This window comes from Rana temporaria, chromosome 6 (assembly GCF_905171775.1).
Source record: "Rana temporaria chromosome 6, aRanTem1.1, whole genome shotgun sequence".
Classification (NCBI taxonomy): Eukaryota; Metazoa; Chordata; class Amphibia; order Anura; family Ranidae; genus Rana; species Rana temporaria.
This window is the reverse complement of record NC_053494.1, coordinates 12,840,770-12,866,715: the sequence shown is the minus strand read 5'-3', so window position 1 is coordinate 12,866,715 and position 25,946 is coordinate 12,840,770. Positions and strand designations below refer to the sequence as shown.

At 44.9% G+C, this 25,946-nt stretch overlaps 1 protein-coding gene across 1 annotated transcript in view; it reads right to left on the bottom strand.

Moving 5' to 3' along the window:
• The window catches only part of LOC120943119, a 44,949-nt gene extending 19,818 nt beyond the window's left edge, over positions 1–25,131 (bottom strand). Inside the window, exons 1-4 of the mRNA XM_040356239.1 lie at positions 25,001–25,131; positions 7,389–7,721; positions 2,821–3,120; positions 302–421 (exon numbers count right to left, since the gene is read on the bottom strand). Of these exons, the coding sequence (XP_040212173.1) occupies positions 302–421; positions 2,821–3,120; positions 7,389–7,721; positions 25,001–25,055 (808 nt within the window). The 5' untranslated portion in view covers positions 25,056–25,131. The remainder of the gene's footprint in view (positions 1–301; positions 422–2,820; positions 3,121–7,388; positions 7,722–25,000) is intronic.
• Between the last annotated feature and the right edge of the window lie 815 nt (positions 25,132–25,946).

Here is a 25,946-nt window from a genome sequence, read left to right as displayed (position 1 = left end):
CGTGTGTACGGGGCCTAAGAATCAGGCGCATAGATACGACGGGATAACTCAGAGATACGACGGCGTATCTCCACTGAGAATCTGGCCCTTAGTCTACAAAAAAAAAAAATTGGCGATGAAATTTACACTGCTAAACAAATATAACTTTGCAACAAGAACCACATCTGGCGTTCAGCTATTACTTACAGGCAAATTATAATATGCCTTTGGTAACATAAACATTCAGTAAGGACACATTATACATTAATATATTTTTCATACCTGTAAGTACAACAATTTGCAGAGTTTTAATGTGTATTACCTTTTTTTCTGTTTTTTTGCTTCAGGGAAAAAATTACAATCCCAAATATGATTATTGCCAAAGGCAGAACAATACAGATCGCAATGACCACACTGGATAAGGATTGGTCCACCTCTATATCTGTAAAATAAGATAATGATTAAAGAAAATAGGATGTTTTCTTAACATATCATTCATATAGGAGGTTCACAAGCCTTGGGTAGGGCTGAGCATCAGAGAGAAAAGTTGGAAGAAATGAAAGAACAATCTCAGTACCCAAAACCCCCCCCCCTTCCCTCCCAAAAGAAAAAACACCAGTGTTAGCTTTGAAATATTTTGTCCATATTTAATTATAGAGAAGTTACTAATATAGAAATCATATTGATCTAAAGGTGAATGTTAAAGGGGTTGTAAAGGTAAAAAAAAAAAATCCTAAATAGCTTCCTTTACCTCAGTGCAGTCCTCCTTCACTTACCTCATCCTTCCATTTTGCTTTTAACCACTTAAGGACCGCCTCCTGCACATATATGCACATATATGTCAGCAAAATGGCACGGCTGGGCACATGTACATACAGGTACGTCCTGTACATGTACCCAGCCGTGGGCTTCCCCGTTCTTCACTGTGGCGGCTGCATCGATCGAGTCATCCCCTTTATAGGGAGACACAATAGATGACATCAGACCTACAGCCACACCCCCCTACAGTTGTAAACACACACTAGGTGAAACATAACTCCTTCAGCGCCCCCTGTGGTTAACTCCCAAACTGCAACTGTCATTTTCACAGTAAACAATGCTTTTTTTTTTAAATGCATTGTTTGCTGTGAAAATGACAATGGTCCCAAAAATGTGTCAAAATTGTCCGAAGTGTCCGCTATAATGTCGCAGTCACGAAAAAAAATCGCTGATCGCCGCCATTAGTAGTAAAAAAATAATAATTAATAAAAATGCAATAAAACTATCCCCTATTTTGTAAACGCTATAAATTTTGCGCAAACCAATCGATAAACGCTTATTGCGATTTTTTTTTACCAAAAATAGGTAGAAGAATACGTATCGGCCTAAACTGAGGAAAACAAAAATGTATATAGTTTTGGGGGATATTTATTATAGCAAAAAGTAAAAAATATTGATTTTTTTTTCAAAATTGTCGCTCTATTTTTGTTTATAGCGCAAAAAAATAAAAACCGCAGAGGTGATCAAATACCACCAAAAGAAAGCTCTATTTGTGGGAAAAAAGGACGCCAATTTTGTTTTGGAGCCACGTCGCACGACCACGCAATTGTCAGTTAAAGCGCCGCAGTGCCGAATTGTAAAAAGGGGCAAGGTCCTTTAGCTGCATTGTGGTCCGGGTCTTAAGTGGTTAAATGTCCTTATTTCTTCTGAGAAATCCTCACTTCCTGTTCTTCTGTCTGTCACTCCACACAGTAATGCGAGGCTTTCTCCCTGGTGTGGAGAAAGCCTCTTAAGGGGGGAGGGGGCGAGCAGGAGGGTCAGGACACTCTCTACTTTGCAGATAGAGAAAGGAGCTGTGTGTTAGTGGGCGTCTTGACACTCCTGCTTGCCCCCTCCCCCTCAAGAGGCTTTCTCCACACCAGGGAGAAAGCCTCTCATTACTGTGTGGAGTTACAGACAGAAGAACAGGAAGTGAGGATTTCTCAGAAGAAATTAGGACATTTAAAAGCAAAATGGAAGGATGAGGTAAGTGAAGGAGGACTGCACTAAGGTAAAGGAAGCTATTTCGGATTTTTTTTTTACCTTTATAACCTCTTTAAGGATTTCCATAAAATCCTATTATTCCTTTATTATATTATGTGACCAATTATATCAACAACAAGTCCCCCAAAAACATTGATAATGCAAGGCTTTCTTCCTGGTGTGTAGAAAGCCTCTTGAGGGGGAGGGGCGAGCAGGAGTGTCAGGACGCCCACTAACACACAGCTCCTTTCTCTATCTGCAAAGTAGAGAGTGTCCTGACTTACCTGCTCGCCCCCTCCCCCCTCAAGAGGCTTTCTCCACACCAGGGAGAAAGCCTCGCATTACTGTGTGGAGTTACAGACAGAAGAACAGGAAGTGAGGATTTCTCAGAAGAAATAAGGACATTTAAAAGCAAAATAGAAGGATGAGGTAAGTGAAGGAGGACTGCACTAAGGTAAAGGAAGCTATTTAGGGGGGAAAACAAATTCCTTTACAACCCCTTTAATTGCTATGCAGTTCAGGAAAAACGTAATCATTTTTTTTAATTTCAGGTACTTAAATAGCGCTATCAGTTTACACAGTGCTTTACATATATATTACATATTCCCATCAGTCCCTGCACTCAAGTAGCTTACAATCTAAGGACCCTCACCAGGGCTTTTTTCACTCACTTGGAACGCGGGAGGAAACACACACGGGTACAGGGAGAACATGTAATATCCAGGCAGGTAGTGCCGTGGTTGGGATTTAAACTGACAACCCTAATGCTGCTTGGTGGGAGTGCTAATCACTTAGCCACTGTGCTGCCCCCTGAAATGAGAAGGGGATGATTATTCATACCTTCAAAGATGAGCAGGTAGTCCTTCTGCAGAGGTTCTTGTAGAGAGTCATGTTGGACTCTACAGGAGAAGGTCTTGTTCTGGTCGTCATCGGTTGGTGTGATTGTCACATTGCTGTCAACATAGTATGTCCCATTTTCATACATTTGTGGTTTTCCCATTAATGGATTTCTCAGGACCTCTTTGTTTCTGTACCACGTTATCCCGATATCTGGAGGGAAGAATCCAGTGGCTGTACAGGTCAGGGTTTTCTCTGTATTTCTGTGGACCTTCGTGTTAAGTATGGATAGTAGAGGTTTGGCTGCAGGGAACACAGATACAGTTTATGAAGTGGGATACATATACTCTTCAGCAATGCTCATTCATAGCAGGACAGATATGTGGAAGTGTTGGGGTCTTGTATATAATGTCAAATTTTTTGTTCTATTTTAATTTAGTAGTAAAGGTTCAAACCTCTCTTTATTGCTGCCCATGTATCAGTAGCGAGATACACCCTCCCTATTTGTCCAGGTGACAGATCTAGGTGGACTGCAACGCGTTGTGGCGGCAATAACATACACAGTCTGATGCCCTGTACACACGTCCGGTTTTCCTGACATGCCAAGACCCAACGTTTTTTCTGACGTGATTGCTCTCAAGCCTGCCTTGCATCCACACGGTTAGTCAACAAAAACGCTTGACCAAAGCGCGGTGGCGTCCAACACATACGACGGCACTATAAAGGGGAAGTTCTATTCAAATGGCGCCACCCTTTGGGCTGCTTTTGCTGATCCTCGTGTTAGTAAAAGTTTGGTGAGAGACAATTTGCGCTTTTCAGCCTTGTGCTTTTCAGTTTGTTACAGCGTGACGAATGTGCTATCGCCATTACAAACGCTAGTTTTACCAGAACGAGCCCCCCCATCTCATACTTGATTCTGAGCACGCACATTTTTTTCCCCTCAGAAAAGCATACACCCGAGCGGTTTTTCGCGATGAGAAAAAGACTGATGGGAAACACGATGGGAAAAAATAGACCAGGTTCTAATTTTTTTGCAGGCAGTTATCTAGTTGGGAAAACTGCTATGGAGCATACACACGACCGGTTTTCACGACCAATCTAAAAAAAGGCAGTTTTCTCGTTGGGAAAACCGGTCGTGTGTACGCGGCATCAGTGCGATGAAAGAACTTGTATTAAAATTATGCAAAAACAAACAACCAGGAACACTTATGGGCATATAGAGACCAGGTTTCAGCCGAACTGACAGCACCTGTTAGGAGGGGCAGAATGCAGCCTAGCCGTCTCTTGCCCAAGCACAAAGATCTCCAGAGAGGTTGCGAACCCTACTTTTTTGTCCTGCTTATCAGGAACTTTTCCCTGCTGCTAGTTCCATCCATACCAGGCGGGGTACCTGTCCCTACTCTACCCACTCACAAAATGTTTGCAAAACCTGGGAGCCATGGCCTTAAACAGGCTGTGTCTGACCCAAGCTGGCTGCTAGAGTCACATGTGGTAACAGCATCTGTAACGGTCACCACCGTTTACGACCTTCCATCCCATCCAAGACAGCTTATCGACACTCCAACCAACAGGACCCGATCCATAAGAATTCCCCCCAGACACAGCTCTGTGCTTCTGGTTTCAAATGTAATGACTACTTTAATGGTTTCTTCTCAGCTTTTTATGCAGTTACAATCATGTGACAGTATTCAAAGGGACAATGAGATCTCCACCCCCCTAATCACACACTAAGGCTAATTACTAAACATTCTAGACGTGTCGGCGCCGGCCTATAATTATCATGATCTGATCACTGCACATTCCTTCATTAACAGCATAACAAACAAAACACCATCACACACTGAGTTCCCTAGGCAGACGTTCTGTCTCCGACAAGTACATTCCACACATAAATAGTATTTAGCATACATAATTAGAGGTCTGGGAGCAGACCTGGATTAACACCTCTACAGCCTTACACAATGGTTAATGGAATATCTTAGGAGTCTATGCAATTAACACCTTTCAAAAGAATGTGTCCCCACATTGAATAAGCCAACAACTTGTGATATCTCAAGACATCCTGCAATATGAACTATTTTTAATGTCCCATCTCATGTAATACATGAATTATGATTCACTTGCCACCCCATGCCCAAAGGGCACAGGGTGGACTCAGACCCAAGAGTTATCAGTGACGCTGACACAGGAGTATCCCCCATCCTGACAAAGTCTCTGGGTGTCACGGGTCATCCTGTTACAGCATCCAATCGGATAGCTTCACCAGTGACCCAGGAAACCATAGAGGAACCATGTTATTCTTGACTTCCTCTCCAATTGCAATGATGCTGCGGATGAGCACCACCTACAGTGGAGAAAGTAGACTGCACCTGCCTACAAGTTGTTATGGGTTCTAAAGTTGGTGGAAAAGCAACATTTTAGAGTGATCATCCAAACAGGAATAGAAGAGAGATCTTCCAATGGGGAGACCTTTTCCTGTGACAACTGTCTAAGGGAAAAAAAGTTCTTACTTTGGAGAAATGTCCACTTGTTATAACCTCATATAAGCTTTAAAGTGGTTCCAAAGGCAGAAAGTTTTTAATTTAATGCATTCTCTGCATTAAGGTAAAACACCTTCTGCAAGCAGCCCGCCCTCTTGTCCCCTTAAACTTACCTGAGCCCGTTCTCGATCCAGCGATGTGCATGAGAGCAGAGGCTTTGTTAGCTCTTTCCACCCTCATTGGCTCAGATGCTGCAGCGGGAGGCAGCCAATGAGGAGGGAGTGGGGCGGGGCTGAGCAGTGCTCTGTATGTCTTCTGGACACACAGAGCCGGCTTGGGAGCAAGCATTCACAAGTGCCCCCATAGCAATTAGCTTGCTATGGGGTACTTGGCGGTTGGAAGAAGCCAGGAGCGCTGGCGGGGGACCCAGGAAAAGGATTGGGGCTGTTCTATGCAAAACCATTACACAGAGCAGGTAAGTATTACATGTTTGTTATTTTAGAAAAAATATCCTTTACAATCATTTTAACATGCAATTGTAAAAGTAATTTTTAATATTTTCTGCAACATTCATTAAAATAATATCTAGTGATCCTGACGTGAAGGTCCTTTTCAAGCTGTTCTTACATAGGTATGGCCCACTGTTGTAGCAGAAAAAGTATCCCATAAGCCGCACATTGCTGGAAGTCTTCTGTGAGGCCGGAATCACACTAGTGCGTTGCGTTTTGGAGCTCTGTTGTCTTTGCGAATTTCTCTATAAGGTGTTCTGCAGATCAACTGCATTTTAGTTGCAGATCAGGTGCGAATTTGGAGACCTGGGAGAGGGGAGGGGGAGGGGAGAATTGTATTGAACTGAATGAGACAAATACTGCAGAGAAATGAACACATCTGCGAATTCAGCTACGTACCCATAGAAGATAATGGGACTGAATTCGCACCTGAACCGCACCGCAAGACATAAAAACCGCACGCGGTTTGGAGACAATACGCAGTGCGGATGCATCGCACATATGTGAACCAGCCTCATTGAAAACAATGTATTTTGAAATGTCCTGCGAATTAGATGCGGTTTAAGCCGCACTCAATTCGCATAGGTGTGAACCTGGCCTAAAGGAGTATGTGACAGTCTCAGTCAGGACTCCAACGACTGAGACTGCTACACACTCTTTCACAGAAGACTAACCGCAATGTGGGGCTTATGGGATACTTTTCCTGCTACATCAGGGGTGTTAAACTCAATTTCATTGTGGGCCGCATCAGCATTATGATTGCCCTCAAAAGGGCCAGTTGTATCTGTAAGATTAGATGTCCAGCGCATCCCCTTCCCTTACATTAGATGTCAAGAGCCATCCCACCATCAGAAGTTGAGTCCCCCACTCTCCCTTACATCACAGTGCACCCCCCTTTCCTTATACTGAAAGCAAGGGACTGGAGGAGGACCAGAGGAGGGCTGGATGAGAGGTGCGAGGGCCACATGAAATGGCCTGGAGGGCCGAAGTTGGCTCGCGGGCCTTGTGTTTGACACCTGTGTGCTACATGGTGACATCTGGAGCTCAGACAAGCTCCATTCCAGGCCGACACTCCCAGCAGTTGGCATTTGATGAGGACCTTTCAAAGAGCCTGAGGGGCACCTATACTTTCTATCTGGTTCACTTTGGCCCACTGTTGTAACCACCTGGAAACCCACCTTGAGAAAAATATAATCAATGCAAACTTTTCATATATCTTTCAATAAAATAGCACCTGGTGATCTGGCCATTAAGGTCTTTGTTCAGCCACTTACTGTTACAGGGTGACAACTGCCCCCCCCCCCCCCCATGGTCTTCTTGCGTTTTTACTCTACCATAATGGTTTGGTATACAAGTGGTCACACTCATATTGGACAGTAATGGTCCACTGTTGTCACAATTATGAAGCCGGTCTAGGATTAGGATATACAGTGCTTTGGCAAATTAAATGTTGTCCAGTTACAGATCCAATCTACTTTAATCTTTTTGGCAATTATACAGTAGTCATTATGTTGTCTTCTCAAGTTAAACATGAAAGCAACAAGTGTAACATTTATAATTTTTATTTAATAAGTACCCTTACCAAAAACTTCAAATGAAATCTCCTTCTCCTTGCTTTCAGGGCTGTAGATAACGGAACACTTATAGATGCCCCCATCGGAGATGGATACATTGGATATGTGTAGTGAGGCAAATCCATCCCGCAGAGATTCCACATTGAGGGACATCCTGGGATCTTGGGTGGAGAAGCCTTTGTTATCATATCTCAGGATGACTTTTCCCTGGAAACTCCACAATATGGCCAGGAAATTAAGATCCAGTCGCTTGTTATCCACCGAGAAGGTGCAGTTGAGGAAGGTGTGATCGGTGACAAGGGACTTTTGTGGGGAAGGAGCAAAGACGTCCAAAGCTGCATCTATTGAGATACATCAACAGGTAAGATTACGAAAAATTAATACTCAAGAAATGCATTGGAGTGAAGAAAAGGAAGTACCGTATATACTCGAGTATAAGCCAAGTTTTTCAGCAAATTTTTTGGTGCTGAAAATGCCCCCCTCGGCTTATACTCGAGTCACCTTTTTGCGCCTGATCTCCCAAGAGTTTTGGAACCTGGTACCGGCATACATATAGCCCAACTCTTCCTCTTCAAGTGTGCAAAGTTTGTTGTCCGGGGGACCTACGGCTGGGAAGCACCGATTTTTCAAAGTCGGGCACCCCTTCTATATACTTCCATGTTAAACGTAAGTCTAGTCATGGACACAGTGAGGCATAGACACAGTAAGGTATGGACACAGTGAGACATGGACACAGTGAGACATGGACACAGTGAGACATGGACACAGTGAGACATGGACACAGTGAGACACAGTGAGGCATGGACACAGTGAGGCATTGGCACAGTGAGGAATGGGCACAGTGAGACATGGACACAGTGAGACATGGACACAGTGAGACATGGACACAGTGAGACATGGACACAGTGAGACACAGTGAGGCATTGGCACAGTGAGGCATGGGCACAGTGAGGTATGGGCACAGTGAGGCATGCACATGGACACCCTAGGTTTATACTCGAGTCAATAAGTTTTCCCAGTTTTTTTGTGGTAAAATTAGGTGCCTCTGCTTATATTCGGGTCGGCTTATACTCGAGTATATACGGTATGTGCTACTGTGAAAATAGGAATAAAATATAAAATGTTCACAATTTTAACTCTATTTGAAGTCAGAACCTTTTGTTTTGTTTTGGGAAGAATATGGAAGGGTGAGAACCCCTATCTGATTTTTATTGCTGTCTGGAGAGTTGGAAAGCGGCTCTTGTAGTGTGCTGTGCCGAATGGTGAGTTTGGGCTACAAGTGAGGGGGTCTTAAAAAGGTACGATTAAATAAAACCTGAGTCTACTTGCTATATACAGAAGAATAGTGCCTCATATCAGTGGGAGGAATAAAGTCCTGAGGGCCGGATAAAGGCTAGCAAAGGGCCAAATCTTAACACTACACTACTTTTTTTGTGAATGGGTAGGGGTACAATGTACCCCATACTCATTCACATAGGGGGGGGGGTGGCATCTGGGGGTTAAAGGGGGCTTCCAGATTCCGATAAGCCCCCCGCCCGCAGGCCCACACAACCACCGGGCAAGGGTTGTCGGGAAGCCCTTGTTGCCATTAACATGGGGGCAAGGTGCTTTGGGGTGGGGGGGGCATGGGAAGTAGGACTCTGGCAATCCTCAAAAGTTCTGGGCGGCACTTTCACTTGGCTCTCATCTTTGCTGTTTTCTATTTGGTTGCAACTAAGGATTGTTCCATCATGACTGGGGGGTGACTGAAATGATGTTAATATGTAAATCAACTGTGTTCCAGTAAAAGGGATAAAAGGCCATTGTATTGTGAACTCTTCCTTCTAACCTCGTGATGGAGACTTTTCATGAAAATGAAACTTGTGCTGGATGGGGTAGCTACTGGACTTCATTAATGTAAGGCCTGACGAAAAAATGAAACCAGCTACTGCTGGTATATAAAAAAAAGTGCAGCGCCCAAAACAACAAGAAAAAGTAAAATATATAATAGATAAGGCTGACCACAAGGTTTAGGAGTGTGTCTATGGGAAAGTTTGACCATTCTTCCAAAAGTGCATTTGTGAGGTCAGGCACTGATGTGGACAAGAAGGCCTGGCTCACAGTTTCTGCTCTAATTGATTCCAAAGGTCAGGACTCTGCAGTTCCTTATGATGCCTGATTCTTTGCCTGTCGTTTAAATAATATTAATAATATTATTGCACTACCAGAAATCGATTTACAAATGGAAACCTAACGGACATTCTCAGCAATATATATATAATCTCCTTGCTTAATCAAGTCAATATTGATACTGATTATTCAACTTTACCAACAAAGTATCATTGTCCAATTTGTCCTAGATGATACTAATATAGCCGGAACTTTCAAAAGTTATTTAGTATCAAATCCAACATTTTTTGCCTAATACTACGTATGGACTTCCACTATATTTGTAAACAATATTGCATTATATAACCAATTTACCCTGGGTATTGACAGACACAAGATACATTATACATTTCCCCCTCTCTCCTTTTCTCCCTAATCACAGGTTCACCCACCATATATTGCATCTATTTGACATTCTAAATATCATCAATGTGGTGAGACCTTTACGGCTTCCCACATATGATTACTTACTATATAGTCCCCACGATTCGTGACAGGGCTATTTAAAATTGCTATATTTTTATGATGCATGTTATTGTTGTGTGAACTTTCAGCACGCGCAGTCGGGCGTCGTTAATTGTAGTCATTGTTAGTCTTGTCAGTCTCGTTACATGTGTTCAGGAACTTTAAATACCTATTAGATCTTATATCTGATAATAATATCATTAAAAAACTTTTTATAGCTGTACGAACTGTGCTAAATAAATTTCATACTTTTGATATATTTCTAATTAAGTCTCATGGTCAATCACTGCTACTAATAGTAACCCTCTTAACTAAATTCTTCAGTTTTTCCTTAAACTAATTCCCTTCCCCCAACTTATCTATTTCATTTATTTATTTTTTACTCTGTACAGGTCAGTCAAGTTCCTCCACCCCAAACTCGCTCATCCATGTCTTTATGGACCTTGCTTTGTAAAAGAAGAGTGAATACCCTGCGCTGCCAATTATGCGGAAATGGTAGCTGCTAACACGGCTTATTCAAAAAAGCGAAATAACAAAAGGATACATAAGTGTAGCGCTTAAAATGATATAGTGAATATCAAAATACCATATTGTGTGTAATAAAATAAAACACATATAACATTAATAAATGTTAAACACAAAACATAAAACATGTGTAAGTCCCTCTGAGTGAAGAGAACAGTGCCAACCTGGCAAATAGTCTGAAACACCTAATGTGGTATTAAGTGAAGTACAAAGTCCAACAAAACTCAGTGCTATGATGATTGGATATGTATAACGAAGTTCATCATTATCCACACATCCTTCAAGTGAGTGAATAAATGAAAAATACGTGACTTCTATATCGTGACAGTCCCACCACCGATAAAAGTGCAGGCTTACCGGAACTTATTGACCACTGATGGCGTATGCCAAAAGAGGTCAATCAAGGCTTTATATGACAGATGTCAAAAAACAATCCTTGGCAGGAAGCATAGGCCCAATTAGTTGATTTATCTTTAGATGGAATGGGTCCCCAGGAACAAACTGGAAGCTGTGCTGGTGTTGGAATCCCGAAACCAATTGGCTCAGTATAATAATAGTGCATAAAGAAAAGAAAAAAGGGGTGGCCACATAGCGTAACTCCGTATGGTAAAAAAATATGTGTTTATTCACAGCTATCAAACTTACATTTGGCTGAAAGTAAAGAGCTCTTGCATGCAAATGGGGCGACAGTGGAGTCCTCCCGACGCGTTTCGTGGTCAAAAGCACATCGTCTGGGGCCTATGCTTCCTGCCAAGGATCGTTTGGATAATGATGAACTTCGTTATACATATCCAATCATCATAGCACTGAGTTTTGTTGGACTTTGTACTTCACTTAATACCACATTAGGTGTATCAGACTATTTGCCAGGTTGGCACTGTTCTCTTCACTCAGAGGGACTTACACATGTTTTATGTTTGGACCTTGCTTTGTACACTGGTGCGCAGTCATGTTGGAACAGGAAGGGGCCATCCCCAAACATAGAGTTATGAACATAGAGTTGTCAAAAATGTCTTGGTATGCTGCCACCTGAGCCAAGCCCAACCCCTGAATAAAAAAAAACCACTATAATCCCCCCGCCAAATGATTTGGACAAAGCGAGGTCCATAAAGACATGGATGAGTGAGTTTGGGGTGGAGGAACTTGAATGGCCTGCACAGAGTCCTGATCTTAAAATGGTTGTAAACGCACTCTTGCAACTTGCACCTACAGGTAGGCCTAGATTAAGTGAGCCTTAATCTAGGCCTACCTGTAGGTGCAAGTTGCAAGAGTGCGTTTACAACCATTTTAAGATCAGGACTCTGTGCAGGCCATTCAAGTTCCTCCACCCCAAACTCACTCATCCATGTCTTTATGGACCTCGCTTTGTAAAAGAAGAGTGAATACCCTGCGCTGCCAATTATGCAGAAATGGTAGCTGCTAACACGGATTAAGGCTCACCTGTAGGTGCAAGAAATATCTCCTTAACCTACACAGTTAAGGAGATATTTTCACAGAAACGGGCACCGCTGTCTACGGCGCATGCACGCCGTAGACAACGGCGCAGGCGCACTGAGCGGTGCCATTTTTGTGAATGGCATTAACAGGGTTAATGCCGCGTTTTCGCGCATGCGCGGGAGTGACGTCATCGCCGCTCCGGCCAATCACAGCGCCGGAGCGGCGAAAACGAGGAAGAAGCTCCAGGGGACATGGCGGTGGCAGTGGACGGGACCGAGGCGGACTTCGGGGGGCTTCGTTCTCAGGTAAGTGACACATAATGAGCTAGTATGCTGTGCATACTAGCTCATTATGCATTTCTCTTGCAGGTGTATTTGTTAAAAAAATATATTACAGAGGGTTTACTTCCTCTTTAACCCAATAGAACACCTTTGGGATGAATTAGTGCAGAGACTGTGAGCCAGGCTTTCTCATCCAACATCAGTGCCCTCACCTCCCAAATGTACTTCTGGAAGAATGGTCAAACATTCCCAAAGACACCCTCCCCCTCTCATCATAGGCAGAGACTCTCAGAGTAGGGTGCCCACGTGTCCCGGATTGCCTGGGACTGTCCCTCAATTGACATGTCTGTCCCGGGTCCCGGGCACCTTCATTCCTGGACAATACAATGTCCTGGAATGAAATAGAGGACACAGCCACCCCCTACTAACTAATAACTACATATCCGGAACTGGTTGCTAGGGCCGGCGCTGCCTGACGTCTTGCAACCAATGACAATTTACTCTCAGGCAGTGAGACCGGGAGCGAGGCCTGCGCCTAGTGCAGCACTGTTATCCCCACCCACCTCAGCACCTCTTCCTTCTCCGGGCACCCAGTGGCAAGCAGCAGGGACTGATGTGATCTTCACTCTCCAGATGACGCCACTCCTTTCTTTCTACGCACGTGGCTCATGCAGAGGGTGTGAGAGCAGCACTGCATCTGGTGGCAGGCTATGGTTGGCAAGCGGCACTGCATCTGGTGGCAAGTGGCACATTCACCTGACAAATAACCCGAACCACATTCCCCATCAACCCCGCGACTACATTACCCCCCGCCCCCTCGTCTTTTTTTGGGGAAGGTGAGAGAGGGGGTGTGTCCCTGAATGGCAGTTTCGAAATGTGCTCATCCTATCTCTGGCTCTGTACATCAGAGAACCAGGAAACAACAGCAAAAACGAAACTAAACTGTAGGTACATTATATGATTGGTTTTTATCTATTTTTAATAATTTTTAAAAGGAATCAGTTAACTATTATGTCTCTATACCCTGTAAACAGTGGCCCAGATTCAGGTAGATCGGGGCAATATTTGCGTGGGCAAAGAGCAAAGATTTTTCTCTGCGCCCACGCAAATATTTCGATTTGCCCGCGATTCACGGAGCAGTAGCTCCGTAAATTGCGCGGGCGCTATGCTAATTAGCCCTGCGTAAGGGCGCCTAATGTAAATGATCCCGCCGGGGGCGGGAATCATTTAAATTAGGCGCGCTCCCGCGCCGAGCGAACAGCGCATGCTCCGTCGGGAAACTTTCCCGACGTGCATTGCGGCAAATGACGTCGCAAGGACGTCATTTGCTTCTAAGTGAACGTGAATGGCGTCCAGCGCCATTCACGAATCACTTACGTAAACGACGTGAAATTTAAATTTCACGAGCGGGAAGCGCAGCTATACTTTAGCATTGGTTGCCCCTGCTATTAGCAGGAGCAACCTTGCGCTAAAGTTGCCGTACGGAAACTCCGTACCTTGCGTGCGCAGGGCCCGCGCAACTTTTGTGAATCGGTGGTAGTATGCAATTTGCATACTATACGCCGATCACAATGGCCGCGCCCCCTAGCGGCCAACGCAAGAATGCAGCCTGGGATATGAAGGCATAAGGAGGCTTATGTTTGTCATATCTTAGGCTGCAGTCGGTGTAACGAGGTTCCTGAATCAGGAGCACTCGTTACACCGGAGCAAGTAAGCCCTTGCGCCGCGCAACCTATGGTTGCGCGGGCGCAAGTGCTTCTTGAATCTGGGCCAGTAATTTCAGCAAAAAAACATTTTTTTCCTTTAGTGACCCTTTAACTGATCTTCATGCCTATAGAATGATTAACATGTGTGCAAATACTGATGTTCATAGCTCACCAGCCCTTCCAATTTACTTGTGTCGTTTCCTCTGCTTGGGACTTGGGAGGGAAGCCTGAAGGTCACATGATCACCAGATGAATGTTTACATCCTCACTGGCCTTAGAGATCACACGGCATTTGGACGATCATAAAGAATCTTGCATTTGTTTGTCACAATGTACACAGAGAGACATACACGACCCTTCTAAACTGAGAATGTCTGCTTTATCTCTGCAGGCTGTCATAACTGCTGAGATAGCGCTGGTTTGTGACCTTAGGTCCGATTTTCCAACTACTTATTTTTGCTTTGCAAGGATCAGCTCATTGCTGCAATGCCGAGTTCCTGCCTGTGCTGTGACTGTATACACATCCACAGTCTGTAAATCCAGTTTAAATTATTCCAGCTGACACTGCATCTCCTTATGGTTAGGCAAAGTAGGGTAACCAAGTGTCCCCGGATTGCCCGGGACAGTCCCGCATTTTGCAGGTCTGTCCCGGGCACATTCATTCCAGGACAATACAGTGTCCTGGAATGAAACTGACACAGCCACCTCCCCCCCCCCCGGCCAATCTGATGCCCCAAAAAATGGCCGCCACATCACTGCTTTACTCACTGACAGTACTTGTCCTGGCCGGGAATGCCTAAAGGAGCACAATCCCTGCCCCCTGTTTGTGATTGGAGAAATCATAAATCCCGCCTCTTGTGTCCAATCACTGTGCTGTGATTCGTTACAGCACAAGCTTATTTTTGGGAATGGGGGTGTCCCTGAATGGTGTCCCTGAATGGGTAGTCACCCTAAGGCAAAGGCCTTCTTCTCTTTACCAGTGGACCACTACTTCCGGGCCCGGGTGAAGGGTTGCCACATTTTCTTCAACCCAAACCCGAACACTTTAGTGGCGCACAGCAATTTTTGTTTTTTTCAATATACACTATAGGATTGTAATAGACCTGGGACACCTTTAGAATAGAAAAAAATATTGCTAGAAAGCAACACTTGGGTGGACTTTAGAGGCAAGACAGGAACAGCAGAATTAAAAAAATATATATATTTATTTCAAAAATTATACAAAATACAATTGATATATAAAAAACATTTAGGATATGCAATAGTGTTGAAATTATCCTCTCGTCTACGCGTTTCGCCTTTGGGCTTCCTCAGGTAGAAGTAGGAGAATTTTAGCAGTAGAACATTAAATATTTCATTTATCAAGATGGTTGTCAGCCTTCCAGTGTACCATAGAGCGCTTATAATCGCGGATACCACATCAATCGTTTAATGATTTATACGTAGATTAGAAAAAGGTTTGGAATGCCAAACACAAGGGGCCAGATTCACGTAGCTCAGCGGATCTATAGATCCGCTCGATCTACGTGAATTAAGATCCGCTCCCGCAAGTTTAGGAGGCAAGTGGCTAATTCACAAACCACTTACCTCCAAACTTGCGACGGCGGATCCTAAATCCCCCAGCGGAATTCAAATTCCGCGGCTAGGGGAGTGTACTATTTAAATCAGGCGCGTTCCCGCGCCGATTTAAATGCGCATGCGCCGTCCGGGGAATTTCCCGGCGTGCATTGCTCCCACTGACGTCACTAGGACGTCAGTGGTTTCGACGTGAGCGGGACTTGCGACGCGCGTGTTCGTGAATCGGCGTACGCAAACGACGTTGGAAAATTCAAATTCGACGCGGGAACGCCGGCTATACTTAACATTGGCTGCGCCTGCTAAAAACAGGGGTAAGTATACGACGGGAAAACCGCTACGGAAACGACGTAAGAACACTGCGACGGGTCCGCGTACGTTCGTGAATTTGCGTATCTCGCTGATTTACATATTATTTATCGTAAATCAGCGGGAACGCCCCCGGCGCCATTTTTAAATTGAAAAAAAGATCAGACAGTGTAACACAGTGTAACACTGTCAGATCTTAGCCCTATCTATGCGTATCTGATTCTATGAATCAGACGCATAGATAGGACCAGTTTACGTCAGAGATACGATGGTGTATCTGTAGATACACCGTCGTATCTCTTTGTGATTCTGGCCCAAGGAAGGGGTTTCATCTAAGTTGAGATCGTGGTTGTTTCAAATCCATTAGCGGAGAAAAATCGGATTATTAACCAGAGAACCATGTATAGCCGGGGCAGAGGGAGAAAGCCAAAGCCACAGTAGGAAATATATCCGTATGGAGCAGCCAAGGTCTAACAGTGTGGATTATCCCAAACAGGGTGGCCACTGGGTATTAACAGTGAAGACCTGAGTGTAGAAATAGCGTCTCGAACCCCGGGGGATAGCCTGTGCTATAGCAGGTGCGACTTTATGACATCACTAAGGCTGCATTCACACCTGAGCATCGGTCGTTTTTTTGGGCGTTTTGTCTCGCGTATTCATGCTTATTTGCGCGGTTGCATACAGCGTCGTCCGACGTTTTTGTACTTCGACGTTTTTTATTTTAGCCAATAGGAAAAATTATCATCTTTTCATCACTTGTTGCTATGTTGATAGATTTGTTTAATCTTCTGCCTGGGTGAAAAGTTCTATTGATTAAAGCGATAAAACGCCCGTAGCAAACGCTCGTTGTCGCGCAAGTCGCTTGAATCAAGCGTTTCCATTACTTTGTATGGGAAATAGAAACGCTCAAATACGCCCAAACCGCCCGATACGCGCGACAAAAAAGGGTCCGGAACTTGTTTGAGCTTCAGGCGTTCGGCGCTTCGGCGTTCGGCGTGCAGATGTGAACCATCTCCATAGGGTGTAATGTTATTTTTCCCCTCCAGCGTATTGTAGCGTCGCGCTTCAGGCGACAAAACGCCTAGGTGTGAATGCAGCCTTACAGTCTAGGGAGGTAGCAAACTATTTTTATTTAATTTTTTTAAGCAAATGATCACATTTTTTTTATCTTTTGCTTTGATTTTTTATTTATTTTTTAAAGAGGACCTGTCATCCTTATTTATATTACAATGGATGTTTACATTCCTTGTAATAGGAATAAAAACGATAAAAAAATAAATAATTAAAGGAGCAGTTTAAAAATATAAAATAAAATAAATAAGAAAAAGCATTTGTAAGCGCCCCATGCCTCTGTGCTCGCACGCAGAAGCGAAGGCATATGTAAGTCACGCACGCATATGTAAACTGTGTTTGCACCACACATGTGAGGTACCGCCACAAACGTTAGAGTGAGAGCAATAATTCTAGCGTTGGACCTCCTCTGTGACTCTAAACAGGTAACCTGTAAACATTTTGAAAGTGTTGCCTATGGAGATTTTTAAATACTGTAGTTTGTCGCCATTCCACAAGAGTGCACAGTTTTAAAGCGTGACATGTTAGGTACCTATTTACATGGCCTAACGTCATTTTTCATATTTTGCAAATCACTTGAGGTATATATTGTGTTCTTTTTTTTTTTTTTACAATTTTAAATCAGTGGGGTAGATTCAGAAAGCAATTGCGTCTGCGTAACCATAGTTACGCAGCGCAATTGCTTAGTTGCGCCGGCGTATCGACTGCTCCTGATTCAGAAAGCTTGATACGCCGACTGCAGCCTAAGATATGACTGCCATAAGGCTCTTATGCCGTCGTATAGTAGGCTGCATTCTTACGCTGGCCGCTAGGTGGCGTTCCCGTAGTGGTCAGCGTAGAGTATGCAAATTGCATACTAACGTCGATTCACAACCATACGCGCGCCCTACGTACGCAGTTTACGTTCGTCGGGTTCCGCGTAAGGCTGCTCCTGCTATTAGCAGGGGCAGCCAATGCTAAGTATACCCGTCGTTCCCGCATCTCGATGTTTGAAAATTACGTCGTTTGCGTAAGTGAATCGTGAATGGCGCTGGACGCCATTTACGTTCACGTTGAAGCAAATGACGTCCTTGCGACGTCATTTGCTGCAATGCACGTCGGGAAAGTTTCCCGACGAGCATGCGCACTATGTTCGGCGCGGGAACGCGCCTAATTTAAATGATCCACGCCCCCTACGGGATCGCCTCCGTAAGAGGGCGCAAAAGGTACCTGAATCTACCCCAGTGTTTTTTGTTAGAAAATTACTTATAGCCCCAAATATGATATATATATATATATATATATATATATATATATATATATATATATATATATATATATATATATATAAAATTATTATTATTTTTTTATTAAAGAGTATTTTTTTCCCAAAAAATCCCTGTGCACATACCGTGTGACATAAAAAAATGCAACGATTGCCATTTTATTTCCTAGGGTCTCTGCTAAAAAAATATATAATGTTTGGGGGTTATAAGTAATTTTCTAGCTAAAAATACTGATTTAAAATTGTAAACAAAAAGTGCCAAAAAAGGCCGGGTCTTCAACTGGCTACTGTAGCCAAAGATGCAGCTGTTCAAACATGATCTGTGTTTTAATATTTACATTGGAGGGCAGAGGAGACATTGGCGGTCTAATAGACTCCCAATGACTCTATAAAGAGTACCTGTCACCTGATTATGCTACCACATAGAAGTGATAAAGTAAAAAAAAAAAAAAAAAATGAAACAGTGCAATTTTTTTTATAAAAAGATATATATAAAATAAATAAAAATATTAATAAAAAAATAGAGTACCCCTGTCACCCCCACCTACACCCCATATACAAAGTGCAGAACATGCATGTAAACATAAATTGCACCACACGTGAGGTATCATCGCGAACGCTGGAGTGAGAGCAATAAGTTTACAACATAGTTCATGGTTAACTTTTAAAGGGGTTGTAAACGTTCGTGTTTTTTCATCTTAATACATCCTATGCATTAAAGTGAAAAAAACATCTGGCAATCACAGGCCCCCCCCCCCACATTTTACTTACCTGAGCCCGTTCACCTGCTGTGCGCGTGCACCAGCATCCTCTTCTCCACAGAGTTTGGCCGTTGATTGGATAGATTAATAGCAGCGCAGCCATTGGCTCCCGCTGCTGTCAATCACATCCAATTATGCGGCCGCCGGGGAGGCGGGACCGAGTCAGGCCCCGTACTCACGACCAAACATGTCTGCTGAAACTGGTCCGCAGACCAGTTTCAGCAGACATGTTTGGCCGTGTGTTGGCCCGAGCGGACCACTTTGGGACGGATCGGACAGGTTTCCAGCGGACAACTGTTTCCCGGACTTGTTTTAAAACAGTCCGCTGGAAACCTGTCCGCCCGGACATGTACGGTCGTCTGTACAGACCTACCGTACATGTCCTGCCGCCCGCATCCCTCGCATGCGTCGAATGACTTCGACGCATGCGTGGAAGCATATTTAAGGCGGCCCGCCCACGTCGCCGCGTCATTGTCGCGGCGACACCGCGTCATCGACGCGGCGACACCGCGGACACGCCCCGCGTAATGTTTACGCGCGGGCTTCTGTTCGATGGTGTGTATAGCCATCGAACAGAAGTCCCCGGGCAGTCCCCGGCCAGACATGTCCGATGGAAACGGTCTGCAGACCGTTTTCATCGGACATGTCCTGCCGTGAGTACAAGGCCTCAAACACTCTGCGTCTATGGAAGCCAACTGTATGGCACGGGAGCGCACCCTCAAGGTAACCCCCTCGGGAAAGAGCTTCCCAGAGGGGGTTATCTTTAGCAGGGAGGAGCCGAGACAGCCGCCGTGGGACCCCAGAAGACGAGGATTGAGGCTTCTCTGTGCACAACAAACTGCACAGTGGAGGTACCGTATTTATCGGCGCATATCGCACACTTTTTTGCCCTGAAAATCAGGGCAAAATCGTGGGTGCGCGATATACGTCGATACCCGTTTTCCCGCGCCAAGTTTTGAATACTGCGCCGACATATACCGAGCGCAGTACACTCGGGTATAGTCGGCCAGTCTCGGCTTCTTCCGCGGTCACGTCCTGGACGTACAGGACGTGAGCGCGACAGTTGCCGAGCCTGCCCGAGTGTACTGCGCTCGGTATATGCTGGCGCAGTATTCAAAACTCGGTGCGGGAAACGAGCGGGGAGGACGTGAGGACGACGCAGAAGGACGCAGGACCTGCCGAAGAGGACACCGGACTCGCTGTAGAAGGACACCCGAAGCCGCAGAAGGACACCCGAAGCCGCAGAAGGACGCCGGACCCGACGAGGCCGCCGATGGACCGATGGACGCCGCGCAAGACACCAAATGTGTAAGTACAAAAATAACTTTTTTTCCACAGGATTGGGGGTCACTTTGGGGGTGCGCGGTATACGCGGGAGCGCGTTATACTGCGATAAATACGGTAAGTATGATATGTTTTTTTTTTTTTTAAATCGAACCTTTAACTGATAACCTGCAAGAATTTGAAGAATTTTGGGTACAATCGTTTTTTGCAACTCCAAAGGCATGTGCAGTTTTGGGGTATGACATATTTGGTATCTATTTACTTGATGCAACCCAGTCTTTTATATTTTAACAATAATTTGGTATAATATTGTGTTTGTCTGCACTAAAATACGTTTTTGTGTAATTTTTTTCTAAAGATGTGCGTTTGATAAATAGCTGCATAAATATCCAGCTACATAAAAAATTGCATCTATCACTCCAAGGTCTTCTCTTTCAGAGAATATAAACTTTACAGGGGAGGTTTACAGTAATTTCTAGCAACAAAATCTGATTTTAATGCTAAACAAGTGGTTAAACCTGAAAAGCCTGACATTATCTTCCGCCCTCCCACTATATACTTGTCAGGTCTAGTGGGAGGAGAAAATGCCGCATTACTCATGTTAGCCTTGCTCAGGTTGCTGCAGTGCTCGGCTTCTCTCCCTCTGAGGTTCGAAGCTGTGAGCGGACATTCGGCTCATTATGTACAATTAAGATTTATTAAAGAGGGGTTCCACCCGTGATTTTTTTTTTCTTTTTAAGTCAGCAGCTACAAACACTGTAGCTGCTGACTTTTAATAAGGACACTTACCTGTCCTAGGCGCCTGTGATGTCGGCCCCCTGAGGCCGACCCCTCGATCGTGGCAGCTCCTGGCGCCGGCATCCTCAGTAAGGGAAACAGGCAGTGGAGCTTTGCGGCTTCACTGCCCGTTTCCTACTGCGCATACGCGAGTCTCGCGGCGTGGCAGCTGCTCTCTGGGATACACACAGTTACCTGAAGGCAGCGCCCACCATTCCCCAAAAGACAACGTGAGGATGAAGACCAGCCGCGGACTAAAAAGAGGCAGTTTAGGAAGATCCACATATCAACCACAATTTCTGGTAGGTAAAAAAAAATAAAAAAAATTTCCCTTTTTTTTATTTTTATTTTGGTGATTTTTTTTTTTAGTGTGGAACTTCACTTTAACCACTTCCATACAGGGCACTTACGTACCTTCCTGCCCAAGCCAATTTTCAGCTTTCAGCACTGTCGCACTTTGAATGACAATTGCGCGGTCATGCTACATTGTACCCAAACAAAATTGGCGTCCTTTTTTACCCACAAATAGAGCTTTCTTTTGGTGGTATTTGATCACCTCTGCGATTTTTTTTTTTTGCGCAACAACTAAAAGAAGACCGAAAATTTTGAAAAAAATTAAGTTTTTATTTTTTTCTGTAATTTTTTTGTAAATAAGTAAGTTTTCTCTTTCAATTATGGGCACTGATATGGTGGCACTGATGGGCACAGATGAGATGGCACTGATGGACATCGACGAGGTAGTACTGACGGGCACAGATGAGGTGGCACTGATTGGCGGCGCTGGTATGCGGCACTGATGGGCACACATAGGCGGCACTCATGGGCACACATAGTTGGCACTGATGGGCACTCATGGGCGGCACTGATGGGCACTCATGGGCGGCACTGATGGGCACTCATGGGCGGCACTGATGGGCACTCATGGGCGGCACAGATGGGCACTCATGGGCGGCACAGATGGGCACTGTGGGTGGCACAGATGGGCACTGTGGGTGGCACAGATGGGCACTGTGGGTGGCACAGATGGGCACTGTGGGGTGGCACTGATGGGCACTGTGGGGTGGCACTGATGGACACTGTGGGGCGGCACTGATTTACTTGTTGCCAGTCAGTGCCCATTTGTGGGCACTGATTGGCATCTTTTTTTTTTGCATCCTTTTTTTTTTTCCCCAGACTTTTTTTTCAGACTTTTTTTTTTTTTTTTCAGACTTTTTTTTTTTTTTCAGACTTTTTTTTTTTCAATTTTTGTTGTTTTGCCCTTCCCTGGTGGGCATCCCTGGTGGTCCATGTGGCGATCCGAGGGGGGGCTGCGCTGATAAACAATCAGCGCGAACCCCCCCTGTCAGGAGAGCCGCCGATCTGCTCTCCTCTACTCGCGTCTGTCAGACGCGAGTGAGGAAGAGCCGTCGGCGGCTCTTCCTGTTTACACCGTGATCAGCCGTGGTTGGACACGGCTGATCACGTGGTAAAGAGTCTCCGTGAGAGACTCTTTACCGAGATCGGTGTTGCGGGGTGTCAGACTGACACCCCGCAACAACGATCGCCGCGATGCGCGCCCCCGGGGGCGCGCAGCGGCTAAGAATCCTGATGACGTCATATGACGTCCGGTCAGGATTCTACAACCACTTTGCCGCCGTCAATCTGTCATTGGCGGGCGGCAAGTGGTTAAGCCAGTATGGAGGAGGCAGGAGAGAGACCACATCTAGGAGTACCTTAGAGAGGAGACTTCATATGACCAGTCACCCCAGTGGAAGGACGTGCTGGAGATAGGAATAGGGTAAGTATTGCATCTTCTTCATGCACCCCAAGGCTAAGGTGACCAGATTTTTAAAATGAAATCCGGGACATATTTTTTTTTATTGGTAATTGTGGCAATCGGTGACTCTCTGCCCGTCATTGCAGCCGTCGTCCGCCTCACAGTCTGTCAAGTCTTACTCTCCGTCCCCCGGCTACTACTGGGTGGGGAGCGGAGGAAGATCACTCCACCTGGGAAGGCAAGGAGATAAACAGGCAGGCGGGTGGCCGGGACTTGAGCCAAGGCAGAAGAACATGCGATCGGAGATGAATGGGCATGCACCCAAAACTGAAGAAACTTTCTCTCCGCTCCGACCAGCACATGATCATCAGAAAGGGGAACAGATAATGGAAAAAAATACACCCCCCCCAATCTAGTAGGAGGGGGGGTGTAATTCAGAATTTTTTATTTATTTTTTATTCTGCACTGACTGTCTTTGAAATTGCCCCAGCCCCCAGCCCTTGTTCAAATCCAATCCGGGGACAAAACCGGGGACAGACTTGGTCCCGGGACAGTTTCCTCAACCCGGGGACTGTCCCCAGGAAAAAAGGGATGTCTGGTCACCCTACCCAAGGCTGAAAGAGTGGTTAAACCCTGAAGTATGAGGGGACCCCCACTGCAAGGAGAGTCTTGGTCTAATTCCTGGCTCTATACGGAGAAAGGATGAATACAGAGGCTTCCTAGGAAAACTTTGTGTGCAATAATGAGAGACCACGACAGTCAGAACCATGTGTTATCGCTTCTTGGTAGTCAGCCTGGGATGGCATTGACTCACCTATGACGGCATTTCGTTTACGTATCCCATTAATTAAAGCTTATCTCTGTATTCAGATTACCAGACAGTTATGTCAGGCTTGGATGAATTCCCTGTGCCAGAACAGAACATCACATCACACATCTTTCTATTATATACCATCTATCTACACCAAGGTTTCTCAACTATTGATTGATTGATTTAATAGATTTATAATGCGCCAAATACTGGCCCATCAGGGCAGTGTCCAAGCGCAAGAAGCATAACTGGACATAGATAAATCAAAACGGGGAGTGTAGGACATAGAAGGGAAAGTAAAGAGAAGAGCAGAGAGAACTAACAATACAGTAACTCGGCATACTTTTTCTCAAAAAGCCAGGTTTTTAGCTTTTTACGGAAGGCCATAATAGGGAACTAGGGTTCCTCCAGAGGTTGGTAGGGGTTCCTTGAGCAATGAGACATTTCTGCCTCTCGGATAAGTTCCCACTCATCACCATTGGTCTTTTTCGTTATCTGTAAGGGGGTAATTCTTCCCAATGACCACAAGTGTAAGGAACATTCTTCCCACTGACCATCACACTAATGTATCATGAGTTGTAGATATAGGCCCAGATTCTCAAAGGCGTTACGACGGCGCAACACCATTTGCGCCGTCGTAACTCCTCATCTGGCCCCGGGTATCTATGTGACTGATTCTTAGAATCAGTTACGCATAGATACCCATTAGATCTGACAGGCGTAAGGCTCTTACGCTGTCAGATCTAAAATGCAATTTTGATTCCCGCCGCTAGGTGTCGCCGACGTCGTTTTCCCGATCGAGTATGCAAATTAGCAAAATATGCGAATTCCCGAACGTACGCCCGACCGACGCAGTGAAGTTACGACGTTTACGTAAGATTTGCGACGCATAAAGTTGCCCCTGCTATATGATGCGCAGCCAATGTTAAGTATAGCCGTCGTTCCCGCGTCGAAATTTAAAAATTTACGTAGTTTGCGTAAGTCGTCCGTGAATAGGGCTGGACGCCATTTACGCTCACGTCGAAACCAATGACGTCCTTGCGACGTCATTTAGCGCAATGCACGTCGGGAAATTTTAGGGACGGCGCATGCGCAGTACGTTCGGCGCGGGAGCGCGCCTAATTTAAATGGTGCCCCCCCCATTTGAATTGGGCGGGCTTGCGCCGAGCGATTTAACGATACACCGCCGCAAGTTTACAGGTAAGTGTTCTGAGAATCAGGCTGTAAACCTGTAAACCTGCGGCGGTGTAACGTAAATCACATACATTACGCTGCCCAGGAGCAACGTAAATGTATGAGAATCTGGCCCATAGTATTTTTTAGTAGGGGTTCCCTGAGACCGAAAAGTTATCTCAAGGGTTCCTCCATGTTGCAAAGGTTGAGATAAGCTGCTCTATACAGTAAATAAACGGCACATTCTCTACATCAGTGATAAAAGTTTAAAACTTACATGTCTGGTGTAGAGAGAGAAGAATCAACATTCCCAGAATAGTCCTCTCCGCCATCCCGAGTCCTTGTGAAACCAAATGCACTTTACGCCCGACGTGCCAACACTCTGAATACTCAGTCACATGATTTGTAACTTCAACGTAGTTTCACTTTCAGTGCTTCAGGAAGAAGAGAATTCTTGTAAAGGGAAATTTTTTGTGTAATACATTTGTTCAGCGTGTGAAATCTAGTTCATTGTGTGCGCTGTGCAAAAACTGAAATAAGCATTTACACAGCACTGTGTACTTAAGCATTTAACCACTTGCCCTCAGGAAGATTTACCAGGCAATTTTTTTGTTAACTAACAATTGCGCGGTCATGCAAGTCTGTACATAAATTTAATTTACGTAATTTTTTTTCCCACAAATAGAGATTTCTTTTGGTGGTATTTGATCACCTCTGCGGTTTTTATGTTTTGCGCTATAAACAAAAAAAGAGCGTCAATTTTGAAAAAAAACAACAACTATATTTTACTTTCTGCTATAAAACATATCCAATAAAAAAAGTAAAAAAAAAATAAATAAAATTTCTTCATAAATTTAGGTCAATATGTATATATTTCGGTAAAAAACTATGGCCCAGATTCTCGTAGATGGGCGTAAAACTCCGCGGGCGTAACGTATCTCATTTACATTACGCCGCCGCAAGTTTTACGGGCAAGTGCTTTATTCACAAAGAACTTGCCTGTAAAGTTGCGGCGGCGTAGCGTAAATCACCCGGCGCAAGCCCGCCTAATTCAAATTAGCCAGGTAGGGGGCGTGGAGCATTTAAATTAAGCGCGTTCCCGCGCCGAACGTACTGCGCATGCGCCGTCCGAAAAATATCCCAGGGTGCATTGCTCCAAATGACGTCGCAAGGACGTCATTGGTTTCGACGTGAACGTAAATGGCGTCCAGCCCCATTCACGG